The sequence below is a fragment of the Siphateles boraxobius genome, unplaced genomic scaffold (genome assembly GCF_051911475.1).
Source record: "Siphateles boraxobius isolate OS27281-9 unplaced genomic scaffold, OSU_SipBor_1 46, whole genome shotgun sequence".
Taxonomy (NCBI): Eukaryota; Metazoa; Chordata; class Actinopteri; order Cypriniformes; family Leuciscidae; genus Siphateles; species Siphateles boraxobius.
The window spans coordinates 5,978,150-6,001,603 of NW_027509097.1; the positions used below are offsets into that span (position 1 = coordinate 5,978,150).

At 37.5% G+C, this 23,454-nt stretch overlaps 1 protein-coding gene across 2 annotated transcripts in view; it reads right to left on the reverse strand.

The window, feature by feature from the left end:
* Positions 1-23,454, reverse strand: part of LOC143709743 (neurotrypsin) — a 50,138-nt gene that overhangs the window by 11,658 nt on the left and 15,026 nt on the right. Inside the window, exons 2-10 of one of the 2 annotated variants that reach the window (XM_077200381.1) lie at positions 22,612-23,026; positions 19,324-19,366; positions 10,188-10,430; positions 8,667-8,805; positions 7,257-7,435; positions 4,438-4,585; positions 2,856-3,034; positions 2,325-2,466; positions 1,802-2,013 (exon numbers count right to left, since the gene is read on the reverse strand). In XM_077200381.1, the coding sequence (XP_077056496.1) occupies positions 1,802-2,013; positions 2,325-2,466; positions 2,856-3,034; positions 4,438-4,585; positions 7,257-7,435; positions 8,667-8,805; positions 10,188-10,430; positions 19,324-19,366; positions 22,612-22,671 (1,345 nt within the window). In that variant the 5' untranslated portion in view covers positions 22,672-23,026. Of the gene's footprint in view, positions 1-1,801; positions 2,014-2,324; positions 2,467-2,855; positions 3,035-4,437; positions 4,586-7,256; positions 7,436-8,666; positions 8,806-10,187; positions 10,431-19,323; positions 19,367-19,497; positions 19,571-22,611; positions 23,027-23,454 lie in introns of those variants that run through there. The other variant, XM_077200382.1, reaches the window with a different exon arrangement.

Consider the following 23,454-nt stretch of genomic DNA (forward strand, 5'->3'; position numbering starts at 1 on the left):
GTGACTGTCTTGTAAAAATACATAAGACCTTTGAACATTGAGTAAATTATTATATTCAATACTCTCCGTTGGCAAGGGACATAGAAGGCGTTTTACTTCAATAATGGCATATAGTGGATAGTGACCCTAATCTCAAGAAATGTTTTAAAAAGCCATCACGTGCAGAATACAAGAGACCACCTAACCTTCGTAATATTCTGGTCCAAGCTGATGTTACTCCTCCTTCACATTTTTTAGACAAGATGTCCTTTGGTAAGTATAGATGTGGTAATTGCCAACAATGTAATTTCACTGACAAAACTAAAACATTGAACCATCCTCACACTGCAAAAATGTTCAGTATAAGAGTCACAATTTTGTGCAAAACGACTAATGTAATGTAATGTTGCGCTGCCCCTGCGGCCTTTGCTTTGTGGGCAAAACTAGTAGATCTTCAAAAACCCGCATTTCAGAACATCAAAAATCGAGATTTTAAAAGTCGAGATTTTAAAAGTCCGGTTGCTCAGCATTTTGCGACTTTTAGACATTCGGTCTCTTCCTTACAATACTTAGGAATAGAATTGGTGAAGTCTCCACGGCGCTAAGGCGACATTAATAATTTACTTTTAAAACATGAAACCTTCTGGATTTACACACAAAATACTATGGCACCTAGGTAGAATTTGATATTCGTCCGTTTCTTTAAGATTTGCTCTTGATGTCATTTTTGGTTTATGCCGGGTATCACTATTTGAATCGATATTTTTGTATGTTTAATTTGACTTTCACATTTAGTATGCATTATCTTTGTATTTTTCATTTGCCTTTCTTTGTTCTAAACGTTACCACCTGTGTGTGAGTTTATCATTAAATTTTTCTCATTTTTGGAGCAGTGGTGTGCCGACTTTTTTCCCTTTTTAAGCTGCATTTTAAGCATCATTACTCCAGTCTTCACTGTCACATGATCCTTCAGAAATCAACATATGCCGATTTGCTGCTCAAGAAACATCTCTTATTATTATCTGCTTAATATATTTGGGGAAACTGATAAAAAAAAAATCCAGGATTCTTTGATGAAAAGACTGTTCAAAAGAACAGAATTTATTTGAAATTGAAATCTTTTAAAATTTTAAGTAACATTTTAAATATTATTACTGACACTTCTGTTCAATTTAATGTGTCCTTGCTGAATACAAGTATTAATTTCTTAAAACCATTACATTTTTTTCCATCTAAGGTGAAAACTCAAATGTTACATCAAAGTCTCTTACATATTTTATTATAAAAAGAGACATTGTATGACCTTTTAGATCCCAAAAAATCATTAATTTTCTCATTCTGACAACTGTCATCTTTTATCACAGCAACACAGACGGAACATTCAACATTATTCTAACATCAATCTTGTCTTTCGTACCTTATATTTCAAACATAACTTTTCAAACATACCCAAAATGTCACAGGCTGGGAGCAAAAAGAGCAGTGATGTTATATAATAATGGAGTTTAAATTGAAATGGTGTTTGTTTGGAGGGACAAAAAAATCATGTTTGTCTAATATTACACAGTCAAATGTCAAAGGTAGTGTTGTGGTCGCCAAGTGCCACACAATACTTTATTGAAATTCAAATTGAAGTTTTTAATCAATAAAAGCGAGTGCTTGGTAAAATGCAATGGCCGTGTTTATTCCTGGCCTCTGTCAACAAATGACATTTAAAACCCCTGTGAATTTCAGAAGGGGTCGAAATGGCGCAGACAGAGAAGTCTATCAGCAAAACATATCTGTACCTCACACAAAGCCCTACTCATGCAAGGTAACTTACCAGTACTTTCTGGAGCCAGCGGTACCTCATTGTTTTCTACCCTGTGGCAGCGTATTCCAACATCTTCACTATGAGAGCAATCGTGTCGACCCCACACACTATGTTTACACTCCAGCAAAGAGCTCTCACTCCCCACACACTCCACATCGTCCAGCAGAATCAGCCCCGTTCCTTCTCCAAACGCCCCAGCGGGGGCGACCTCCGCACCACCCCTACATGGACATACACACTAAAGATAAATCCCCAATAGCCACTTGAAAATCTCCCACAAACTTTGTTATGTATGCATATAGAACATAGAGAATTTGGACACCCACTTTTGTTGAGTAGGACACTTCTAAGAGAATTTTTTATTACTAATCCCCTACAGCCATTTGCAAAACAAATCCCCTAAGTTAAGAAGTTAACAGTGACAATATAATAATAGTCATAATAAGGGTTTTCCTAACTTTGTTGAGCACTGAAGGTTTGTGTGTATATTCTACTGTATATTCACAGCTACTGGAGAGTTAAAGAATAGCACCTGAATCCCAGCTGTCTGCAGACCACCTGCGCATGCTGCTCCGTCCAGCTGTCATCGCACACTGTGCCCCAGTCCCCGGAGTGATATACTTCCAGACGACCTTCCCATGGGTTATCACCGTCTACCAGTCTCACCACGCCATCTGAATACATATAAAAAACACACGATATACACACATTTCCTCTCTGGACAGTTTCTGTATGGCCAATGGAAAGTGACAAAGTACAGTCAACTGAAGAGAAGGGGTCTTGTTTCATCCTAATAGGGTTTATTTTGTTTGTTGTACGTTATCCCATTTACACGGCTACTTACCAGATAAATAAATAAGTAGACATTAAATATTGAGTTGAGTTGAAATTATTTTTTAATGCTAGAAGAGAGAAAATTGAGTGATACAAAATATATAAAACTAGCACAGCTACATAAAAAAGTTTACTAGGGTCAATTGTAGAGACTATTGCGGTTGACCAATCAGAATCAGGTATTCCTAAAAGTAGGGCTGTATGTGTGTGTCTATGTAAAGGACGAGACCTGAATAGGGGTTGCATGACACCCCAGCATCTTCCATATGGTCACAGTTGTGTTGTTCCCATCCGCTGTGACGGCACTCGTCCAGAGAGAGCTCATTGCCTGTGCACTGCACTGCATCCAGTTGGATCGGCCCACTGCCCTGCCCGAAATGAGCCCATGACCAGGCTTTGGGGATGCCCCTAGACACAAACACAAAGACATTAAATGGTCAAAAAAGAAGTAGACTTCACAAGGTTAAGTCAATCTCAATATATTTAAATGGTAAATGTAATTCGTTTAAAAAAAAAAAATCACGTTCCCCTTTATAAAAAAATAAATAAACAAAAGCGCTTTAGAGAGTGAGAGAGGGGGAATCCAAATAGTGATGTAGTCAGCCAGTGTGTGTATTTGAGGTTGATTAAGAGGCCATGATGGATAGAGACTGAGGGCAAATATGCCAGAATTACAGCCCAACTCTTTTTTTCCAAGAAACACCATGGGGATTTTTACTGACCACAAACAGTCAGGACCTCATTCAGTTTGAAAGGTAACACATTTTTTGTTGTAACTATAACTGACAAACTCATCATTCCATTGCTTTAATGCTGCAGTAACTGAAGTCGTGCTTATCATCTCTGCAGCAGCGGTGCGAGTCTGTGCTCATGTGCCATCTCAACGTCTTTATTCTCTACAACTGCTACAACAACATGAGATGTTGTAAGAGAGCAAAAAATACAACAGCGCAAAATAAATAATTCAATCTTCCTCTCATCGAGATAGGAGCTCTTGTGAGGTATTTTCATCCCTGTGTGCTCTTAAGTTTTGTGCGTTGTGAAAAACGAACAGTGCTACTGATTCTTTAAAATGGCCATATTATGCCCTTTTACAGTCTTGATTTTGTTTTTGGGAATACTAGAATAGGTTTTCATGCTTGAATTCTCAAAAAACACAATATTTTTCACATATTTTTCATTGTTGCAGCACCTCTCTTCCCAGTCTGTCAGTAACGTCCTGTTTAGTTCCTTTCTCTGTGCTCTGATTGGTCTGCAGGAACAGTGTGTTGTGAATGGTCAACCGCCTTGAGCGGAAATGTCACGCCTCTTACCATAACAGCAAGTTTCAGCTTCTCATGTGTAAACACTAACAATGGCATCAGTTTTACTTCATCAGTTTCAGGGTGGAAAAAACATTGCGGCGATAATGCAACTCAACCAGGCCTCGCCCCTTATTTGCGTATGCCTTGAGTGGGAATAATTTAAATGGGAAATACTGTGATATATACATTTCTGGAAGAAAACTCAGGACTACAACCGAGGACTTTCAGGGAGTTCAGAAACAGTGCTTACTGATACAGAGAATAACTCCCCTTGGATTGTGCTTTGGTGTAATGTTGCTATTTAAGCATGAAAAGTTACAAAGTAAGTTCAAAATGTAAAAAAGCATAATAGGTCACCTTTAAAACCATAAAAAATGTTTGCAAAAGGCAGTTAGTAAAGGTAGGAGTTACAAGCATGATGTATTACTCTGAAACCATCCACTGTATATTCATAAAAGGGGTGTGTACGGTATAGTATTTGATGTATTAGCTGTACATTGGACTCACCCCAGTCCGAGCTGCCTGCAGACCACCTCAGCATCCATGTCATCCCACTGATCATCACAAATGGTCCCCCAGCGCCCATCATGGAAGACCTCAACTCGTCCCTCAAAGTCCTCCTCCCCACCAACCAGCCGCAGTGGCGGTCCATTACCTGAGCGAGCCAACCAGGAATCATGACCCAAAGCCACAAACACATCAATAAATGTAGTGACACCCAGAATACTCTGCACGCAACACTCTCTCTCTCTCGCTCTCTCTCGCTCTGACTCTCTCTCTCTCTGGCTCTCTCTCTCTCTGGCTCTCTCTCTCTCTGGCTCTCTCTCTCACTCTCGCTCTCTCTCGCTCTGACTCTCTCTCTCTCTCTCTCTCTCTCGCTCGCTCTGACTCTCTCTCTCTCTGGCTCTCTCTCTCTCTGGCTCTCTCTCTCTCTCTCTCTCTCTCTCTCTCTCGCTCTCTCTCGCTCAGACTCTCTCTCTCTCTGGCTCTCTCTCTCTCTGGCTCTCTCTCTCTCTCTCTCTCTCTCGCTCTCTCTCGCTCTGACTCTCTCTCTCTCTGGCTCTCTCTCTCTCTGGCTCTCTCTCACTCTGGCTCTCTCTCTCTCTCTCTCTCTCTCTCTGGCTCTCTCTCTCTCTCTCTCGCTCTCTCTGGCTCTCTCTCTCTCTGGCTCTCTCTCTTTCTCTCGCTCTCTCTCGCTCTGACTCTCTCTCTCTCTGGCTCTCTCTCTCTCTCTCGCTCTCTCTCTCTCGCTCTCTCTGGCTCTCTCTCTCTCTCTTTCTCTCTCTCTTTCTCTCTCTCTTTCTCTCTCGCTTTCTCTCTCACTTTCTCTGGCTCTCTCTCTCTGACTCTCTCTTTCTCGCTCTCTTTCTCGCTCTCTTCTCTCTCTCTCTCTCTCTCTCTCTCTCTCTCTCTCTCTCTCTCTCTCTCTCTCTCTCTCTCTCTCTCTCTCTCTCTCCGTGCAATTACCAGCGGTTCTTAACTGATAGGTTGCAGGTCTTTTCTAATAGGGTTGCAGAAGGCAGTGAAAAAAAGAATGCAACTATAAATGCAAACTAAAGTCTGAACTTTTAGTAAAAAACAAACATTTATAATGTTACAAAAGATTTCAATTACAAATAATGGTGAAAATTCAGCTTTGACATCACAGGAATTAATTATATTTTATAATAGAATATATATATTCAAATAGAAAACAGTCACTTTAAATTGTAATAATAATCTTTTTACTGTATTTTTGATCAAATAAATGCAACCTTAGTAAGAATAACATAAATTTAAAAACATAAAAAAATGTACCGATCCATTTGCATTTTCGTATTGTTGGGTTTCTATGAGGTTTCACTATTGTATCATAATAATTCTGTACAACAAACAACTAGTAATGTAAACAACTAATAAAATCTGGGTCCAGAAGCAAAGCCAGTATCACTACAACTACAATCAGATATATGCACAGTTGTCATAAATATTTAATATATAACAATAATATTTCAAATCAGGAATGCATTATATGCACCCACTCAAGGGCTAAAAAACATATTTTGCTGTCCTGGTAACCCAGCACAGTGCACATCTGTCCGTGTGTCCTCAGACTGTGTCTTCAATAAAGCTCTCAGCAGGCAATCATGAGTTCAGACGCCATTGATTTGCTTTCCAACCTATTTTCTCGTTTTTTACCCCCTTTGTTCCTTTCTACAAAAGAAAGTACGGCTCTTTTGATTCCACCAAAGAAAGTATAAGCCCCCACTGAAATGTTTCATTACCATTTCTAATTTCAGCAAGCACCAATTTAGTAAGTCAATATGAATGGACAAAGAAGTTGCAATAATGGCAATTCAAAGATAACATAATTGTCTTCATGATGATCTATCACACACCCTGTGGTTTTTGTCTTAAAATTCATTTTAGATCAGAGATACTCAAATGATGTTGCTCCAGGGCAGCTTTTAAAAATGCAGGGTGATCAGTGAATAAATAGTAATTTTTAATTTGGTCTTATATTACAATGTACATTAATCGACAATTACAGCAATGTCTCAGACCAACCTCATATGTATATCACAATATTAAACAAAAATCATAGTGTCACAGTGATTCAGTGTTGTTTTTAGGGCAAAATCTGTAGAATGGAATTAAATGTAGTAAAAATGAATAGCTGAGAATAGTTCACTCTAAAAGTCCAAAATAAAAGTCCAAATATTTAACAAGTGAACATGTCAGGGGAATTTCATCAATCAGAGATGATAGTATTTTGATATGCTGATGTTTTATGTCAAGGTAATTAAAAAAAGTTGAGCAAAAACTTTAGTGAATAAATCTGCCAGACTGCCACTGAATGTAATTTAAATAGCCAGTCTGACAGATTTATTCACAAAAGTTTTTGCTCAACTTTTTTTAATTACCTTGACATAAAACATCAGCATATCAAAATAATATGTCAAGGTAATTAAAAAAAGTTGAGCAAATACTTTTGTGAATAAATCTGCCAGACTGCCACTGAATGTAATTTAAATAGCCAGTCTGCACTGCAAGGAAGCAAAAAAGTGCGACACAACACAACACGAAAAAAAAAAAGGATGTTCACATTATAAGCACTTGCTGACCTCTTTGTTTATTATAATGGGAGCAATCTTCTTTGTCGTATGCAGTGTACACTAACCGCGCACACATGGAGGCGGAAACTGAATTCTCAGAACCAGACTTTGAGTAACCCTGATGATCTTTGGCAGCTGTAAGGTATTGTGAGGACATCTAGATGCAGGAGTGTTTACAGCACTTGTCACTTAAAAGGTCATTAGCTTCACTCCCACAGAAAGCACACTGACCTTCAGGTGGTGCACACAGTACTCCGGCCTCGTTCCCATGGTTACAGTCACTAGTAACAAACTTCCTGCTCCGGCACTCCAGCAGGGATTTCTCATCACCACGACAGCCAAGGCGGGCGTAGTGAAAAAGCCCGGAGCCGGGGCCAAAATATGAGTGCTGGAGAGCTGTGCCAATCTCACTACAACAAACGAAAAGAATTATGAAGAGAGAGAGAAAGAGGCACCAAGTTATTTCCTCCACTGTTCAGTGACATAAGGCTTTAAACCCACTCATTTTATAAAGGCTAAACCAAAAATAGATATAGTAAATATGAAGACACGTATACATTTTAATTATTCATTTAAATATGCAAATGAGTAACCATACTTTGACCACACTGAGAAGCACAGGCAAAAGTAGGGCTAAAATGTATTTAATTATTTACATGACTAATTAATCAAATTAATTGCAAATAATCACAATCATTTCAATATTTGTTGAGAAAAAAACAATTAGTATATTATTCAAAGACATTACCTTACTGTGGCAGTCAGTGCATCATTTTCACATTATCTTTAATTAATTGTACTAAATTAAATGGGCTATATGTAAGAATGTATTCATCGCTTTTTGTATTGCCATTGCCAATGTGTGTACAGCTTGCAACAAAACTTTAAAAAACGAGGCCTTCCCGGACATTCTAGGGTGTCTATGAAAACCTGTAGACTGATTTTTATATGAAGGACTCGTGTCGTGACGTTTTCGGCAGAAAAATCCAAAGGATGTGACGTTTATGTGCGCTGTCATTCCATAACATGTGCATTGAATGCCTAAACAATGTTCAGGAGGATAGTGCCGAAAGAGCTATTCTGTGCTGTAATGTCAATGTGTCAAGCAAAGAAAAGGGATTCATTCAAAATATAGTCTCACATATCCAGATCTAAATAATCTAAAGTCTCAAACATACTTTTTATTCAAACTATCATAACAGTGTCATTTTAATTAACTCATCTGCCGTGATGTTGGTAAATTGATCGTGCAAACATATCCACATCGCTTTGATCAGATGCTTTCTTAACTCCTGTTTTGTCACCACTATAATTTTTGTTGTATGTTTATTTTGTTACATTCATCTAAAAACCACTCTCAACAGCACCTGGATATTCATTAACAGCATATCGCTGCAAAGGTATTTCCAACTTCTTTTTACTTCTAAGGAAAAAATGAAAAAGAGTTTCGCCATATCAGGGCATTGAATCATGTCCAGTCTCTTGTGTATCAAGTGTGTACGAGTGCGAGCACGAGCAATAATTCGCTGGCTGCAGTTCACTTAACGGCCATCGGTGTCGCTAATAACAAGGGTTTCTGAATAATACTTATACTAGTTAAATTGTAGTTAAACTGACAGCCCTAGTTAGAAGTAAACATACCTCAGTCCAAGCTGTCGGCAAACCACACTGGCATCACGGTCTGTCCAATGCGTGTCACAAATTGACCCCCACTGGCCGTTCAGGTAGACCTCTAGTCGGCCACTCTTTGAGGACGAACCTCCCGCTAACCTGACCGCACCTGAACAGGTAAGATATATACACATATATTATAAATAATAATGAAAATAATTGTAGGAAATAATTGAAAGATTCTGAAGGAAATCCATGCGAAACTATTTTTAGCGTATTGATATGTTAATTTGTTAGGGTTAGGTGTTCTGGGTGGTTCTGGGGAATTGTTAGAAATTGACCACATCCAATTCTTTAAACCTATATATAAACCTATTTACAACCAGTATTCTCATTCCTAGCTGTTTTCCAGAATTTAATTAAGATCTAGAAATTTTTTCTAGAAAATTAATTTAGTTATAAAATCTTGCTGAAAAATGATCAAGGCCATTTTATTCTTTACAGGGAGGATAACAAAAAATCAAGATTTAGATTTTTTTTTATTTATAAAACTGCTCAAAATAGCATTGTTCGTTCTGTATTTACATACAAATGTATCTTTTATAGAACTGAATCTGGACATGGAAATGAACAGCATTTCTTCTTTACGGAGACATACTGTACAGAGTATTAGAGCTGCGAATAGTTTATTCAGATCCCTCAGCATGAACTCCTAGAATCAGAGGCAAATTCTAAAAAAGATTTTGTTCTCCTCAATGTATTCATGCCTCTAATCCCAGCCCTAAACCTAACAGTGTATATGTGATTGCTTGATAACAGGAACAGAATGTTGATCCAGGAACGTACTTGGCAAAGTCATAGCCACCATTTGTTTCCACTGCACACAGAATGCAATGGGGTTTTTTTTTTTTTTTTTACCATATATAATTTTCCTGAGATACATACTGAAATAGAATATTCTTCTCAAGAACGTCAACCACTGATTTCTAAATATACAGTCGCTGCAAAACACAACAGTCTTCCAAGAGAGGGAAGTAAGACAACAGTATTCAAAGAGGTAGTAAAAACACATATTTATCAGCTGAAGAATGTTAAAATGTACTAACATCAAAGGCTGATGTCCCACTAGCTGATTTCCAGTCATAAGCAGAGTAAATGGATCTGACCCAAACTTAAGCCACATAATCGCAAACATTGATTGCGTTTTTCTGCTAAAATAAAACAGCGGGAGTACAAAATTTATCATTAAAGCTGTGCATTAATATTCCTGTGCATGAATTCATGGGGTAAAATAACTCTGAATTGCTGTTTTTTCTGTTGTTATTATGTCAAATTTTCAAATTGATTTGCCAAAGCACATTACTGCAATCTATGACAGGAAATTGTAGATTGCTTTTAATATCATTTTTACAGTAATCAGTGAAGAGGGTGAGATTTTAGAAAAAGCAAAAATGGGTTGTTTCGATTTGACAAGTGGGACACCACCTTAAGAAATATTTTAAACTCAATAGTGGAACGTAGACCATTAATTATAAATACTGTAGGGCTCACCTTGGTGGCAGTCGCAGTAGGCCCAACCAATGGCCCCTGAGCTCTGTCTGAAAAAGCACCATGGGTTAGACTCACGGTCAGGATTTCGACAAAAATTGTGCTCTCCCAGACCCCTGCCCGGATACTGCTGCACGTAATCTGGAAATTCAGTCCACTTAAGACAGGGTGAACCTGAGTCGGTCTGAGAAACGGTGCCATTGTAATAGCCCAGCTCAGTGAAGCCCTCGGAGCAGGACAGAGGAACTGGGGAAAAAACGAAGAAAAAGGATTTTATACTGTACACAAATCCGATTTAGTTCTCAAATCCCATCTTTACGGCTGACTGTTCGCACTGCACTGGCATTTTTCAATGTGATGAAATCTGATCCTTTTGTTCAGACAGTAGTCAATATCCTGTGTATCTACTGTACATAATATGAGCATGATACCAAGAGAATTTCTCATTCAACAATTGAGAGCAGCTCCCGGTGTTGAAGGAAAGAAAAAATTAAATGTAGTCTCTGCTTATGTCCATCATGACATCTTGCTGTGATGCTTAACAGATAAGTTACATATTTTAGGAATATTTATATGGATAAATATTTAAAAAATAATATAATTAATATTAAATACAATATTATTACTATTATGGATTATTAATAGATATACATTTCAATATGGATCATACATATTTCACACTTATTTTAGTGAGCAAAATGAGCATCTTTGGACATTGGACAATATTAAACTTTTGAATGGAAAAAAAATACTTGACATTCTAAAAAACAAAGAACATATTCCACAATATATATATGCAAAGTTATAGGATTTAAAATCTGATTTTAATATATATATATATATATAATGAATTTGAATTGAATTTGAATATATTGAAATCAGATTTAAAATCCTAACTTTGCATTTAATTTGTATTTTTCTTGTTAGACCACAAAATAGTCAAAAGTATCCAAAGTAACAACAGGAGACATTTACATTACACCTTGCACTCAGTTATCGAAAAGAAGCACAAAATATATTATGCACTTATATTGTAAGTCACACATTAATAGGCCTACACATATCTTTTTACAAACAGAATCAAAGATTTTTTCCTGTGCTAATTGGCAGCATGACACAGAATGCATTGACAGAGCATACATTGTGTTTAAAGCTGAAATTAGGTATTTACTTTTTTGAAAAGCACACATAAAATGTACTTTTCACTGAAGTAGTCAAGTCCTGAAAAATATGTGCTCAAAAACCCCCCAAATATTAGTATTTACATTATATATATATATATATATATATATATATATATATATATATATATATATATATATATATATATATATATATATATATATAATATAATTAAAAAAAAATTTTTGTTTACTTTCTGTCAGTGATTTATTTTGGAACTGCTTCAAGTTTAGTTCCAAGAGTGCTCACTATCTAGCAAAATCCCCTTTCTGTCATAGAGTCCAAAATAATAATCCCTATTGTATAAATTGCCAATGTAGAGCTCTGCAGATGTGGACTTTCAATATGGCTTTCCTGCCAACATCTTATATCTAACAGCGGCCCTTTTGTTTATCTCTCTGGAACACCCACCTTGGACTCCAAACCATGAGCACTGATTCCTCAGCCCCAGGGCTGGAAATTGAAAAGAGGGAGAAGTTGGACATCTGGATCCCTTATACAGCCTCCTTTCCCAGCATAAAGGACGAGGGATTAGACAAGGCTGTGCTATAAGCAGGTGCTGAGAAGCCAAGATGAGCAGCCAATAAAGCGGCAGGGAGCAGAACTCTCACTGACCTGCCCTACTTGAGACTCACCAGCAAGAGCTACACAACCCGTACTGGATTTAAAGGCACAATTATTGCAAACTTGCACCTCGTGTTAAGGAAAACAGGTGGTTGTGGTTTCTTAGGCCTAGTATCAAGACTACACATATCAATCACTATGCCATTGTTACATGTGTAACTGCATATGCACTATCTCAAATTCTTTAAGATCAGATGGTTATTTTCTTTTAATAACAAAACCTTGTTTCAAAGCAGTACTTGATTGACAGAGAAGGTGGTTCGATGATGTCACCCGGTATGCGTCATGGATTAGCGTTTTACACTATAAATGTCAGATGCATTTTCGACTAAAAAAACATCTAAATGTGATATTTAATCGAGCTGCCATACCAATTTTGACAAAGTATAAGCAACCACGGCAATGCAGAAGTCAATGAATCTGAAATTATCAGAAGGCTTTATTCATGGATAAAGCATCTGCCATGTCTAGCAATTATAGTCACTTACGGTATGTTCCAACAGGTATGTGGGGGTGATTAGTGATTAGTCTGTCCAAATTGAAAGAAAAATGTCTGCGTGATGTGACAAAATCACAGCCAAACTGAGTGTATTCGATGTTTAATATAGACCAGGATTTTAAACCAATGAGATTTCACTGTGGGAGGGCTACTTAATGCAACACAACAAAAACAGAAAGTGAAGGGACAAAAATGCAAAGAAATTATTAAAAAAAATAATATGTCCAGCTGTTTTTTTTCAAAATGCATATTGTTCCAAAGCAGCTTTGCAAAGAGTTGATTTGGAACAATATGTTGTTTGAGTACATAAGAGAAAAAAGAAAGAAAAGAAGAAATGATTGGAAAAATGACGGAAGTAAATAGAAGTCCTCACACAATTATGGCTGGATCATAGCTAGCTGGATAGAAAATCATAGCTGGTCTTCTTCCAGAACTCAAACTTGATTACGTTAACTCAATTTTGGTGTTGTAGTGCTGTGAATATCAGGATCAAATTGCATTTCGCACAGAACAACATCACACACACTGCGAATGGCTAGATAATGTGTAGGAAAGATTATTAGAAGTGCTGTTCAAAACTTTCTAACAGTTTGAACACAACTTTACTTCGCTAAAGGGCTTGAGTGTTCGAGTTTGGTGCTGTGCTGATGAAGACACAAATGCATCTCTCGCTGGATGACTGAACACATGGTGGGGAGGAGAGCAGAACTATGGGAAGAACTCATAGAGAGTTTAGATGGTGAGGTCCATATAGACTGTGAAATGCTGCAGGCTTTGCACAAAAAAGCCTCCAAGAGATTTCAGCAGTTTCCATGTTTGTATGTAGTTTTTGAGGAACTTTGTTGTGAGTTGGACCCAAAGACAGTCAGAGAAGGATGGAGAGGCTGTGATCTTTCACTTCCCATAATCCTCTGTTAACCCACAATTCCTTAAGTCCCAGAATCCCAGGGTCCTCCACCTTCCATTTGGCTTTGAAAACACATCACTGGCAGTGGGAAGAACAGGCTGTTAATCACAGTCACGACTGGCATGTCTGCAGTCTTCTTTGTCTGCATACTCATGCAACTGCACTTTTCTGAGCCAGGCTGTATTCAAGTGATATCAGAAAAACATATATTACAGAGGAACAGTGTGTGTGTGTGTGTGTGTGTGTGTGTGTGTGTGTGTGTGTGTGTGTGTGTGTGTGTGTGTGTGTGTGTGTGTGTGTGTGTGTGTGTGTGTGTGTGTGTGTGTAAAGAGCAGCAGTAGATTAATGTCTCCATCTGCAAGCTCAGACAGACTCGCTGCAATCAGGGCAGGGCTGAATTAGACATATTAAAACAGGATGACGGAGAGCGCTCTCAGAAAGAGTTGTGCCAACTTCAGGGAAATCGTTGACTGCGTTTCTGCTTAATTGGATGCATAAAGATGTGTGGGCAGGAAACGCCATAATGCTGTCGATAAAGTGGAAAGTCTGGAACCATCTGAAAATTATTTAATCCGTAGAGAGTGGCAGAATAAAAAGCTTTTGATTGCTTTTTACAATCCTTTTCATCTTAATTAGTATTTTGTCTTGTTTTACGATAAACTATCTAAACATCCTTAAAACAAGATTAATTTACTTGAGAAGCAAAATTGTGTCAGATAATAAGACTCGCTTTAAGAGAATATTTCCTTGATTAAGGTTATCTTACATTGGCAAGTAACTATCTTGTTTTAAGCTTAAATTTTGTGTTTAGTGTTTAGTGTTTAGGCTTTAAAAAAAAGTAGTCAATCCAAGGCTGAATGTATTTGATCAAAAATACAGTAAAAACAGTAATATTGTGAAATAATATAACAATTTAAAATACTATTGTCTATTTTAATATATTTTAAAGTGTAATTTAATCATTATTATATTCCATTATTACTCCAGTCTTCAGTGTCACATCTTCAGAAATCATTCTAATATGCTGATTTGCTGCTCAAGAAATATTTCTTATTATTATCAATGTAGCTGCTTAATATTTTGGAAACGCTTCCTTTTACAGTACGTTAACTGACGTGTACTTACAGTGTACTAAGAAAGTACTGGGTAATAATGCTTAATTTTACAGTGCGTTAACTTACTTGTACTTACAGTGTACTTACCTAAGAAAGTACTGGGTAATATAAGGTAAGTACATGGGTTAAGGTCAGGTTTAGGGGTAGGTTTAGGGTTGGTACCTAGTTATTACCCAGTTATTGTAATTATATAATAAGTACATAGTATTGTGTTCAACAGAACAGCATTTATTTGAACTATAAATCTTTTATAACATTATAATTGTCTTTACTGCTACGTTTGATCAATTTAATGCCCCCTTGCTGAATAAAAGTATTAATTTTTTTATTTTATTTTTAATTGCACTGACTCTTTAGTACTTTTTAACTGTTGTGAATATTGAAAGAGGAATATTGAAAGAGGAATATTGAAAGTCTATGGAGGAGAATATCATAGAAGCTATGTGTGGAGTGTTTGACTTAGTTCTTAGTCCAGTAAGTAACTACTTAAACCACCCAGAACACCTTAGCAACCGCTGGAACAACTAACCCAAGCAATTTTTATGTAGTAAATAGAATTTAGACCATGAATGTAATATATAAAATTCTTTATTCATTATTAACTGATTATCTTCACCTTGCAACTCTTGAATCACGTGTCGCTTATAGTGCAGTTTTGATGTCATGACATTAAGAAACACTAAATAATCTTTTAAATTTGATGTAACCGACATCCATCCTGCACAATACAAAACAGTGCATTTATTATGCTTTTTGGAATTTAACCGCCCCTGGTCATGATAAACTGAGATTTTAAGGAAATCTCTGTCAAAAACAATTGTGTTTCACAGAACTGGAATGACATACGGGTAAGTAAATAATGATCGAATTTTAATTCTTGGTGAACTATCCCTTTAAGACTGATACATTAGGCTGACATTTGGATCCTTTTATAACAAAAAACAGAGGAGACAGACATCATCTGCGTGATGGAATAGCACAGTTCGTGCTAAAAAGCAGCAGAGAGACATTTAACAGGAATGACAGGGAAGGTCAGATAATAAAAGAGTGTAGAACAGAGGCGTCTGGGCATCAGGACCAGCACCAGGAGCCGGCCATGCTTATTCAGCAAAGGCTCAGACATTTCGATCCCATTCCATTACGGTGCAAGAAAAAAGGGCTGATCTCCAGGTGTTAATAACTCCTACGACATCAAGATCGGGGGAGGGGGCGCTACGGGAAAACAGAGAGAGGTGCATGTAGGATGCATGCTCTACCACGGATATGATAAACTAACACATCCCGCTCATAGAAAACAAGCCATTCTTTGAAATTTCAACTCTAGGAAAAATCCTCTTATACTGACATTCTTCTCCATTCTAAACCAAACAGACGAGGATCTGACACATAAGGTGGGGGATGAAACATCAAAGCCCTTTCAAAGACTGGCACAGATGCACAGAAGAGAGAGAGAGACGCTGAGAGAGTCTTTTCTGCGATGGTTTGAAGCTGTATTCCAAAAAGATTTATTTAAAAAATTACCTTATTAAGTCAACTATCAAAATTGGAGGACATAAGTGATTCAATCACAGCTTGGACAATACAAACAGAGCCAACCAACATGTATAGAATTTCAATTTGGTTGCACAACAAAACATTTTTTTAAAAAGCAAATCTACAGACAATCAAATCAGAACTATCGGATAAAATTGCTTAGATATAATAGAACTTCTAGACAATATGCAGTGGGTGCAAAAAATAAGCAAAACAATCATTGAAAGTAATAAGAAAAACAAAAACAAAAGAAGACAAATAAATATTCCAGAGCATTGTATTAAAGCTCTTTGGCTGGAATTCATTCACCTTCAGCCACTGACACCCTCTGTGCCGCTCTAAGCTAATGGAAGCACACTGGCAGAACGAATGGCAGCAGAAATCAAGTCATTTACGCAAAGCATCCGTATGGCGTACTTGGACACACACGCTCTCAGCTCTGCGCCATAGGAGAGCTCATTCTCCCTCCCCAAATAATCCATTTCCCAACCACAATGAATATTTGATACGGTTCACATAACGTGCTTTGGCGTGTTAAGCGAATGTGGGAGCAGATGCATGGTGGGGCACCAATGGGTGACAGGAAGCAACATAAGAACATCAGGGCATGCACATTAGCTTTTTTTTCTTCTTTTTTTTTTTGCAAAATAAACCAGAAATGAGTTCTCTTATGGCCACTGTTCTATGTACAGAGCTTTAGTGCAAGACATTCGACAAAGACTTTGCATGCAATCTTTGCACATTGTAAGGATATAACTCAAATCAAAATAACTTTTTTTTTATTATTATTTGGTCCACTGTGGCATGCTACCTAGATCTATAGGAAACAATCTAACCATGCAACTTTCAAGGGTATATAAAATCATAAGCTGACCCACTTTTTTTATTGTATAAAGGATGCTTTGGGCACAGTTTATGTTTTCAATGAGAAGAGAAAACCAAATCGCTCAATCTAAGCCCTTTCCATTCCTGGCACCATAAAGCCGTGTGATTGGCTGGTCCGGGGAAGGCTGTTTATCTGTCTTGATGTGGTGACATCAAAGCACTGACAGTCATTAGCACTTCAGAATTGGTACTGGGGAATTTCACGCTGTCAAAGTATATGAGAGCGAGATGAGGGAGAGAATCTGACACAGCTCAGAAAGATGGGACACCATCACAGGGTTGATGCCCTTATTAAACGGCCACACTGGCGATATCCAGCGACCAGCGCACAGTGATGTGGTGTAAATGTCACATTTTGGAGCTCTGGAGGAATTGATGAATTATTTATATAACATAACCCATCACAAATCCATCTTCATCGGCTCATTACTACCACAGCCAGAACTAAGAGAATGAGATATAGAGGAATGTAGCTCTAAACAAGCATTGTTTTTAATTTGTCATACATCTCTGTATAAAGCATGAAAGTGAGCCAGCAACTTCTTTATAGACTATGAAATGAAAATTGCGTTTTGTTGATTTTAGTACTTTGAAGCCATCTACAGTATATGCTAGTGTACTCTTAAAAGATGATAAAAGTAATCTTTAGCAGATACTAAGATTTAAAATGTCCTTATTTTCTGGGAAAATCAACTAAAATGATTGATGACTCATCTTGCAATACTGTATGTTAAAGGGGCATTCGGCAACCCTAGCTATTTCTTCGCTGATTTTCACTTTTGTTGTCGCATGTTTTCTCAACGAGCTCCCCCTACAGCTGTGAGGCGTATATTTCACAACAATGTCGTAAAAAAAACTCACTTGCAGTACCCTTCTCCCCCTTTCTGCCACTGCTCATGTGCATTTGTTATTATCGGAGCCGGCCAACTTTATTGTGTGCAGCTATGTCTACTGAGGTGGGTAATACATCATACACATTGAGGGCGGCGTGTGTGTTTATGTCGAATTGCCATAATGCAGTTTGTGTTTCTCGCTCGTTCTCGCTTCTCACGAGACTTCCTATTTCCAACTTACCAGGACGTTAATCCTCATGTTGCAAGGTTGGTTTTCCGCCTAGGAACGTTGGGGGGAGCGGGGAAAGTCACCATTCTCACCAGAACAGGTTATTAAACCATCCAAATGATTTCTAAACGGTTTTATTAAGCTGAAATAGTTGCCGAATGCTGTGAGGACGTCTCTCTCCTTAATACCTCCTGAATCAACTAACACAAGAATTTAAAAAAAGGAAGCAATCTCTTCAATAACTATATATTTTTTCAAAAATCAACACAAGAAAGAAAATGAGATAGTTCACCAAAAAATGAAAATTCTGTCATTAATTACTCACACTCATGTCGTTCCAAACTTTCATTCATCTTCACAAATGAAGATCTTTTTGATGAAATCTTGAAGAGCTTTCTGTCCCTCCATTGACAGCTACACAACTACAACTTCAAAATGTTCACAAAGATAAAACTAAGGCATATGAATTGAGTGGTTTAGTCCAAACTCGATCACTTTATATGATGAACAGATTGAATTTCGGCTTTTAATCACATATAATCATTCATCAACAACTCACACATCAGTTGTGAAACAGAAGGTCAAGCATGTTCGCTTGACTTGTAAAAACCAATGAGGTTCATTCTCATATCACGCAGCACATTTGAGCTTCAGCAAGAACCAATGAGGTTCAGTCTCATGTGTTACGCAGCACGTTTGAGCTTCAGGAAGAGGTTTGTTCTCGCGCATCAGACAGGTTCGGTTGAGCTTCTATCTTATGTTTGCCGATCAATGTTTATATGTGAATAAAAGCCTACATTCAATCTGTTCATCATATAAAACAATTGAGTCTCTTCAGAAAATGTGGAATAAACCGCTCAATTCATATGGATTATTTTTACAATCTCTTTATGAACTTTTTGAAGCGTCAAATTGGTAGTTGCGTAGCTGTCAATGGAGGGACAGAAAGTTCTCCGATTTCATCAAAAAGATCTTCATTTGTGTTCCAAGTGAGTATGGAATTAACATCCGTTAGGGGTGATCCAATCACAAGTTGCCTTGTGATTGGAAGTTGCCGAACATACAATCGTCAATTTATGCTTTAGCAAATGTTTCCATTTCATTCAGAAACAAAGTTTAAAACTCTTATTTTAGCATAGTGGTGATGAATAGGCAGTTCTTTAATGTGGTCTCAGACACATTAGGACTGGTTAGTATTTACTCTACACATGCAGTTGGGTCACATGCATTTTTGACCACCACTAAATGTGGTTGAGTGATCATCACAAAAGCTTTTGGACTCTCTTTACATGTATTGGATCTTCATCATCTAGAGGACACATATTGGCTCACCTGTATTCTGCACTGCATTCAGGTAGCTGTCATCACCATTCACCTACAGAGAGGGAAAAGGAAACTGAGTTCAAATGCAGAAAGCTGACAGAATTATGAATTTGATTTGTTCGGTACACTAAAGTGTCTGTTTTTCTAGAAAAGTGAAGTTTTATCTTCTAAGACGTGACACACATTTGAACAGCAGTGCATTCCGTTTCTGCCTGGCTCAGAGGAAGCTGTGAGAGTCACTCCTGACAAGGAACGAAGATAATATCTGTTAATATTTTTACTGACATTTTATTTCCGCGTTTTCTCATTCTGCACTGCGACTGAAGAGCAATTAGAAGACGAGTTATCATCTTAATCTTTAAAGGTAACTGCTGTCTTACAATGGAAGAGAGGACTGGGTAAATGCGAAAAATGGGTAGATGCGACTAAACACAAACCACTAAACACAAAACTGATATTTAATAATGTTCATTTATATTTTTATAAAATTGTGATAAACAGTAACGTATATTTCCTTTAAACGATTTTATCATTTAAAAAAAAATACCACCATATGGGGCAAATTAATGGATTTTGAATGGATGATTCACAAAAATGAAGAGGATTTTTACTGGATTCATGGAAATGAATCGAACATACCGACTCAAGTACTAATACAAATCAGAAATGCTATTAAAACATCTTAATGCTCTCATATTCATGAGTTATGAGACAAAGAAGAATTATGAAACTATAGTCTGATAATACACTCTTTAAAACCTAATAGTCAAATAAAATGCACAATAAAATCTTCACAATATTATTTTAACATTATTTATTTTGAATATATGGTGAACACTTAATTGCCTAGCCCTATTTTCAACTAACAGTTTCACAAAGACTTTAAATGACATGACTCTGCAAACAATGCTACAACAATACGCTTTAATTGTCCTGATTTACATTAACTCGTCAAAATTCAGTTGAACACCAAGCTGATCAAATCAGGCACTGGGTTTTCAAACCATTCAGCTAAAATTTGGGCAGCTGTCAAGGTTGAGTACACCCTAGAAATCTGAGGATTGCTGATCGAGCATCATTGTGGCAACTAAAGCTGCTTCTGTGACTTGAAATACAATGAGAGATTTCAGTGAAGCAGGAAAATAGCTATAAAGGGTTGAGTTTTCCAGAACCAATTGGACTGTTCTCCCGACTGATTTCTCACTGAGGACTAGAAACCATGCAGCTTGTAATTCTAAATTTGCCCTAGCATTCATCACTGACCCTTAAGAATATTTAAAGTAAACATTTCTTTTATGAGTACCAGTTCTTCAAAAAAAATAAAAATAAAGGAATCGTTCACATAAAAATGTCTTTCAAAACTAGTATGATATTCTTTTATCTGAGGAACACAAAAGGAGTTATTTATAGCAGAAAGTCCAAGCTACCTTTTTCCATACAGCAACAGTGAATGATGGTTCCCAACCAATAATTTCAATGCAAGATTTTCAGTGACTTAAATTCCTGTCCAGTTCTCACACAAAGCTATAAAATGGCTTCAGAAGTCTTACATAGAATATACAGCATGAGTCATGGACCACTTTTATGATGCTTTTTTGAGCTTGACAGCCCTTTCATTGCATGGAAGAGAGCAGACCAGTCATTCTATTAAACTTTTGTGTTCCGTACAGGTTTAGAAAGACATAAAGGTGAATAAATAATAAAACATTTAAAATAAAAAAAGATAAAAAGAAACTTTTGCTTCTATATGCTGCACAGTCAGTTTAACACGTCTGTAGATGAAAACATGGTATTGATTTACTTCATTAATTTACTAAACTGATCTGGGGGTTTAGCACCACCAGCAGGGATAATTGCATTATAGATAACAAGCTCCAGTTATGCACCCTGATATTTATGCTCATATCGACACTCTCCGGTCAGTTACGGCCATAATTGCATCTGTCATTCTCATTCCACAGCAGCAACTGAGGCCAGACTGACACTGTCCTTTATTATGTTCCTTTCCCTGAAATAGCAAAACACACATCAAAAAGCTCTTGATTTAAGCAGCATCTCTGTTTTTTCAATCTCAAACGACACTTATACCAGGAACAGTCTGTGGTAATGGGGTATAACACAGATGTGTGAACATATGACCAGGTGTGTCTTACTGACAGCTGCAAACATGGCACACAACAACCTTGATGTCTAGCATATAACACATATCCAGTGCTGCTGCTCTGAGCTCACGAGTCTAATTGCAAATGCACATTTTAAAATGCATGCAGATATATAAATCAATCCGGTGTATTACACCATCTCAGGAGCAAAGCCTTTCAACAGATTTGTTGGTTCATAATCAAGAGGAGCATAAAGTCTCTAATGGAGCACGTCAGTCATATTACTCATTAATTCCTTCCCATGTTGTTTCACCGCCCAAACAGATGTTAAGATAGTCCAGCTCTGTAGTGAATGTGAACTGAGATGAAGGTACAATTCTAGCTGTTGAATAACACTGAATCTAGCCCTATTTCTTTATGTTATGCTGAATACAAAAAGAAACAAAAAACGAGGCATTTAGTAATGGTTTTGCAGATGTAAATCTCCCCCCCCCCCCCCCCCCAAAAAAAAGTCTTGTTCAAAGCATTCTGTCTAATCTTTCACAACTGGATGTTTCTTTGTCTTCTGTGCTGAGTTGAGTTTTGAAATTCCTATGTGTAGATATGCTCTAGAACAAAAAAAAAATCGGTCATTCTTTTCAAACTATTTTTTTACTGAATTCTTGAAATGAAATGTAATAAACCATTACGCGTGTGGGTCAATAATGTTTGTTCTAGCACACTCATCAAACTCATTAGTCTTACAGCAGAATATGGGTCAATGTGCTGTATTTTTCCCCCGGAATCGTTGTGGATTGCAAGTACTGGTCTTTAAGCATTTAATAAAGAAAACAAAAAAACAAAAATTATAACTGAATTAAAACGTCTAATAATTATCCATGTCTACGCTGTATCGTTTAAGCGATATTTCCTCCCTAAAGCATGTCAGATCCTCTATTAGAGGGAGGTGGCTTTGCTTGAATCCATTAAACAGCATGTGAGTGCTTTATTGCACAATGACAAATATTAAATGGTGAACTAGATTTGACCAAAAAAGGTGCACTTTGAAATCATGCTGCATTAATGTTACTTGCTCAAAGCAATACAGAGCAATAAGAACACGCAAAAAGCAAACATGGTCTTAGCAAATGGAATAAAGCTATTTCGGCTTTTGTCCCAAGCTATATTATTGAACAGCCCTAAAGGCGCATCTTACCTCCAGAAAGACTGCAAACACCCCGAGCAGCGCGAGCATCCTCCCCACTCTTGGATCCATCCCTATCTGCGGCTATGGGTCAGTGTCATTGTATGGTGTTAGAAGCCACCTCCGGAACACCTCCGGGTGTATTCGCGAATGAGCGCTGTGCAAACGGTTTGAATGGCACAACTGCGCGGATGCCGTTAAAGAGCGTTGGTTTCCAGTGTGAGTGATGCGATGCTCCGTAGCCTGCCGTAGGTTGATATGTAATGTCTAATCGGTGTTGTGGAGTAGCCTAGTATCACAGACGCACACACCCCTCGTAGCGACCCACGCGCATCCCTACGTCTCCAAGCGCTCACGCACCACGCGCGCGCCGCACTGATGAACCAGCAGCCAACAAACTGGGCGTCACTGCTGCCTTAGTGCAAACCTGGCAACACAATCATAATAATGATAATTAACAAATAACAAGAGAAAGCAATTTGTGAGATATGTGCCTAATGAACAATTAAAATGCTGCTCATAACTCTAATAATGATAGTGTGTGAAATATAGCCTAGCCTATACAGCTATAAATAAATAAATACATTTTTGTATAGTTATGGCTAAGCTATTCAATTTTTCTACAAAATAGGTATAAAATAAATTATGAAGTAGGCCTAGTTCACAATGTGTAAAACTCAAAGGCTGCATCTGGAATCGCATACTTCCCTACTAAAGTAGGCGAAAAAGAGTATGCAACAAAAGAAGTATGTCCGAATTCATAGTAGGCCTACTCATAAAAGAGTAGGCAAAAAGTACCTCGATGACCTTCTTCCAGCGAGATTCTGAAGTGTGCAAATGATGGACACTTTACTA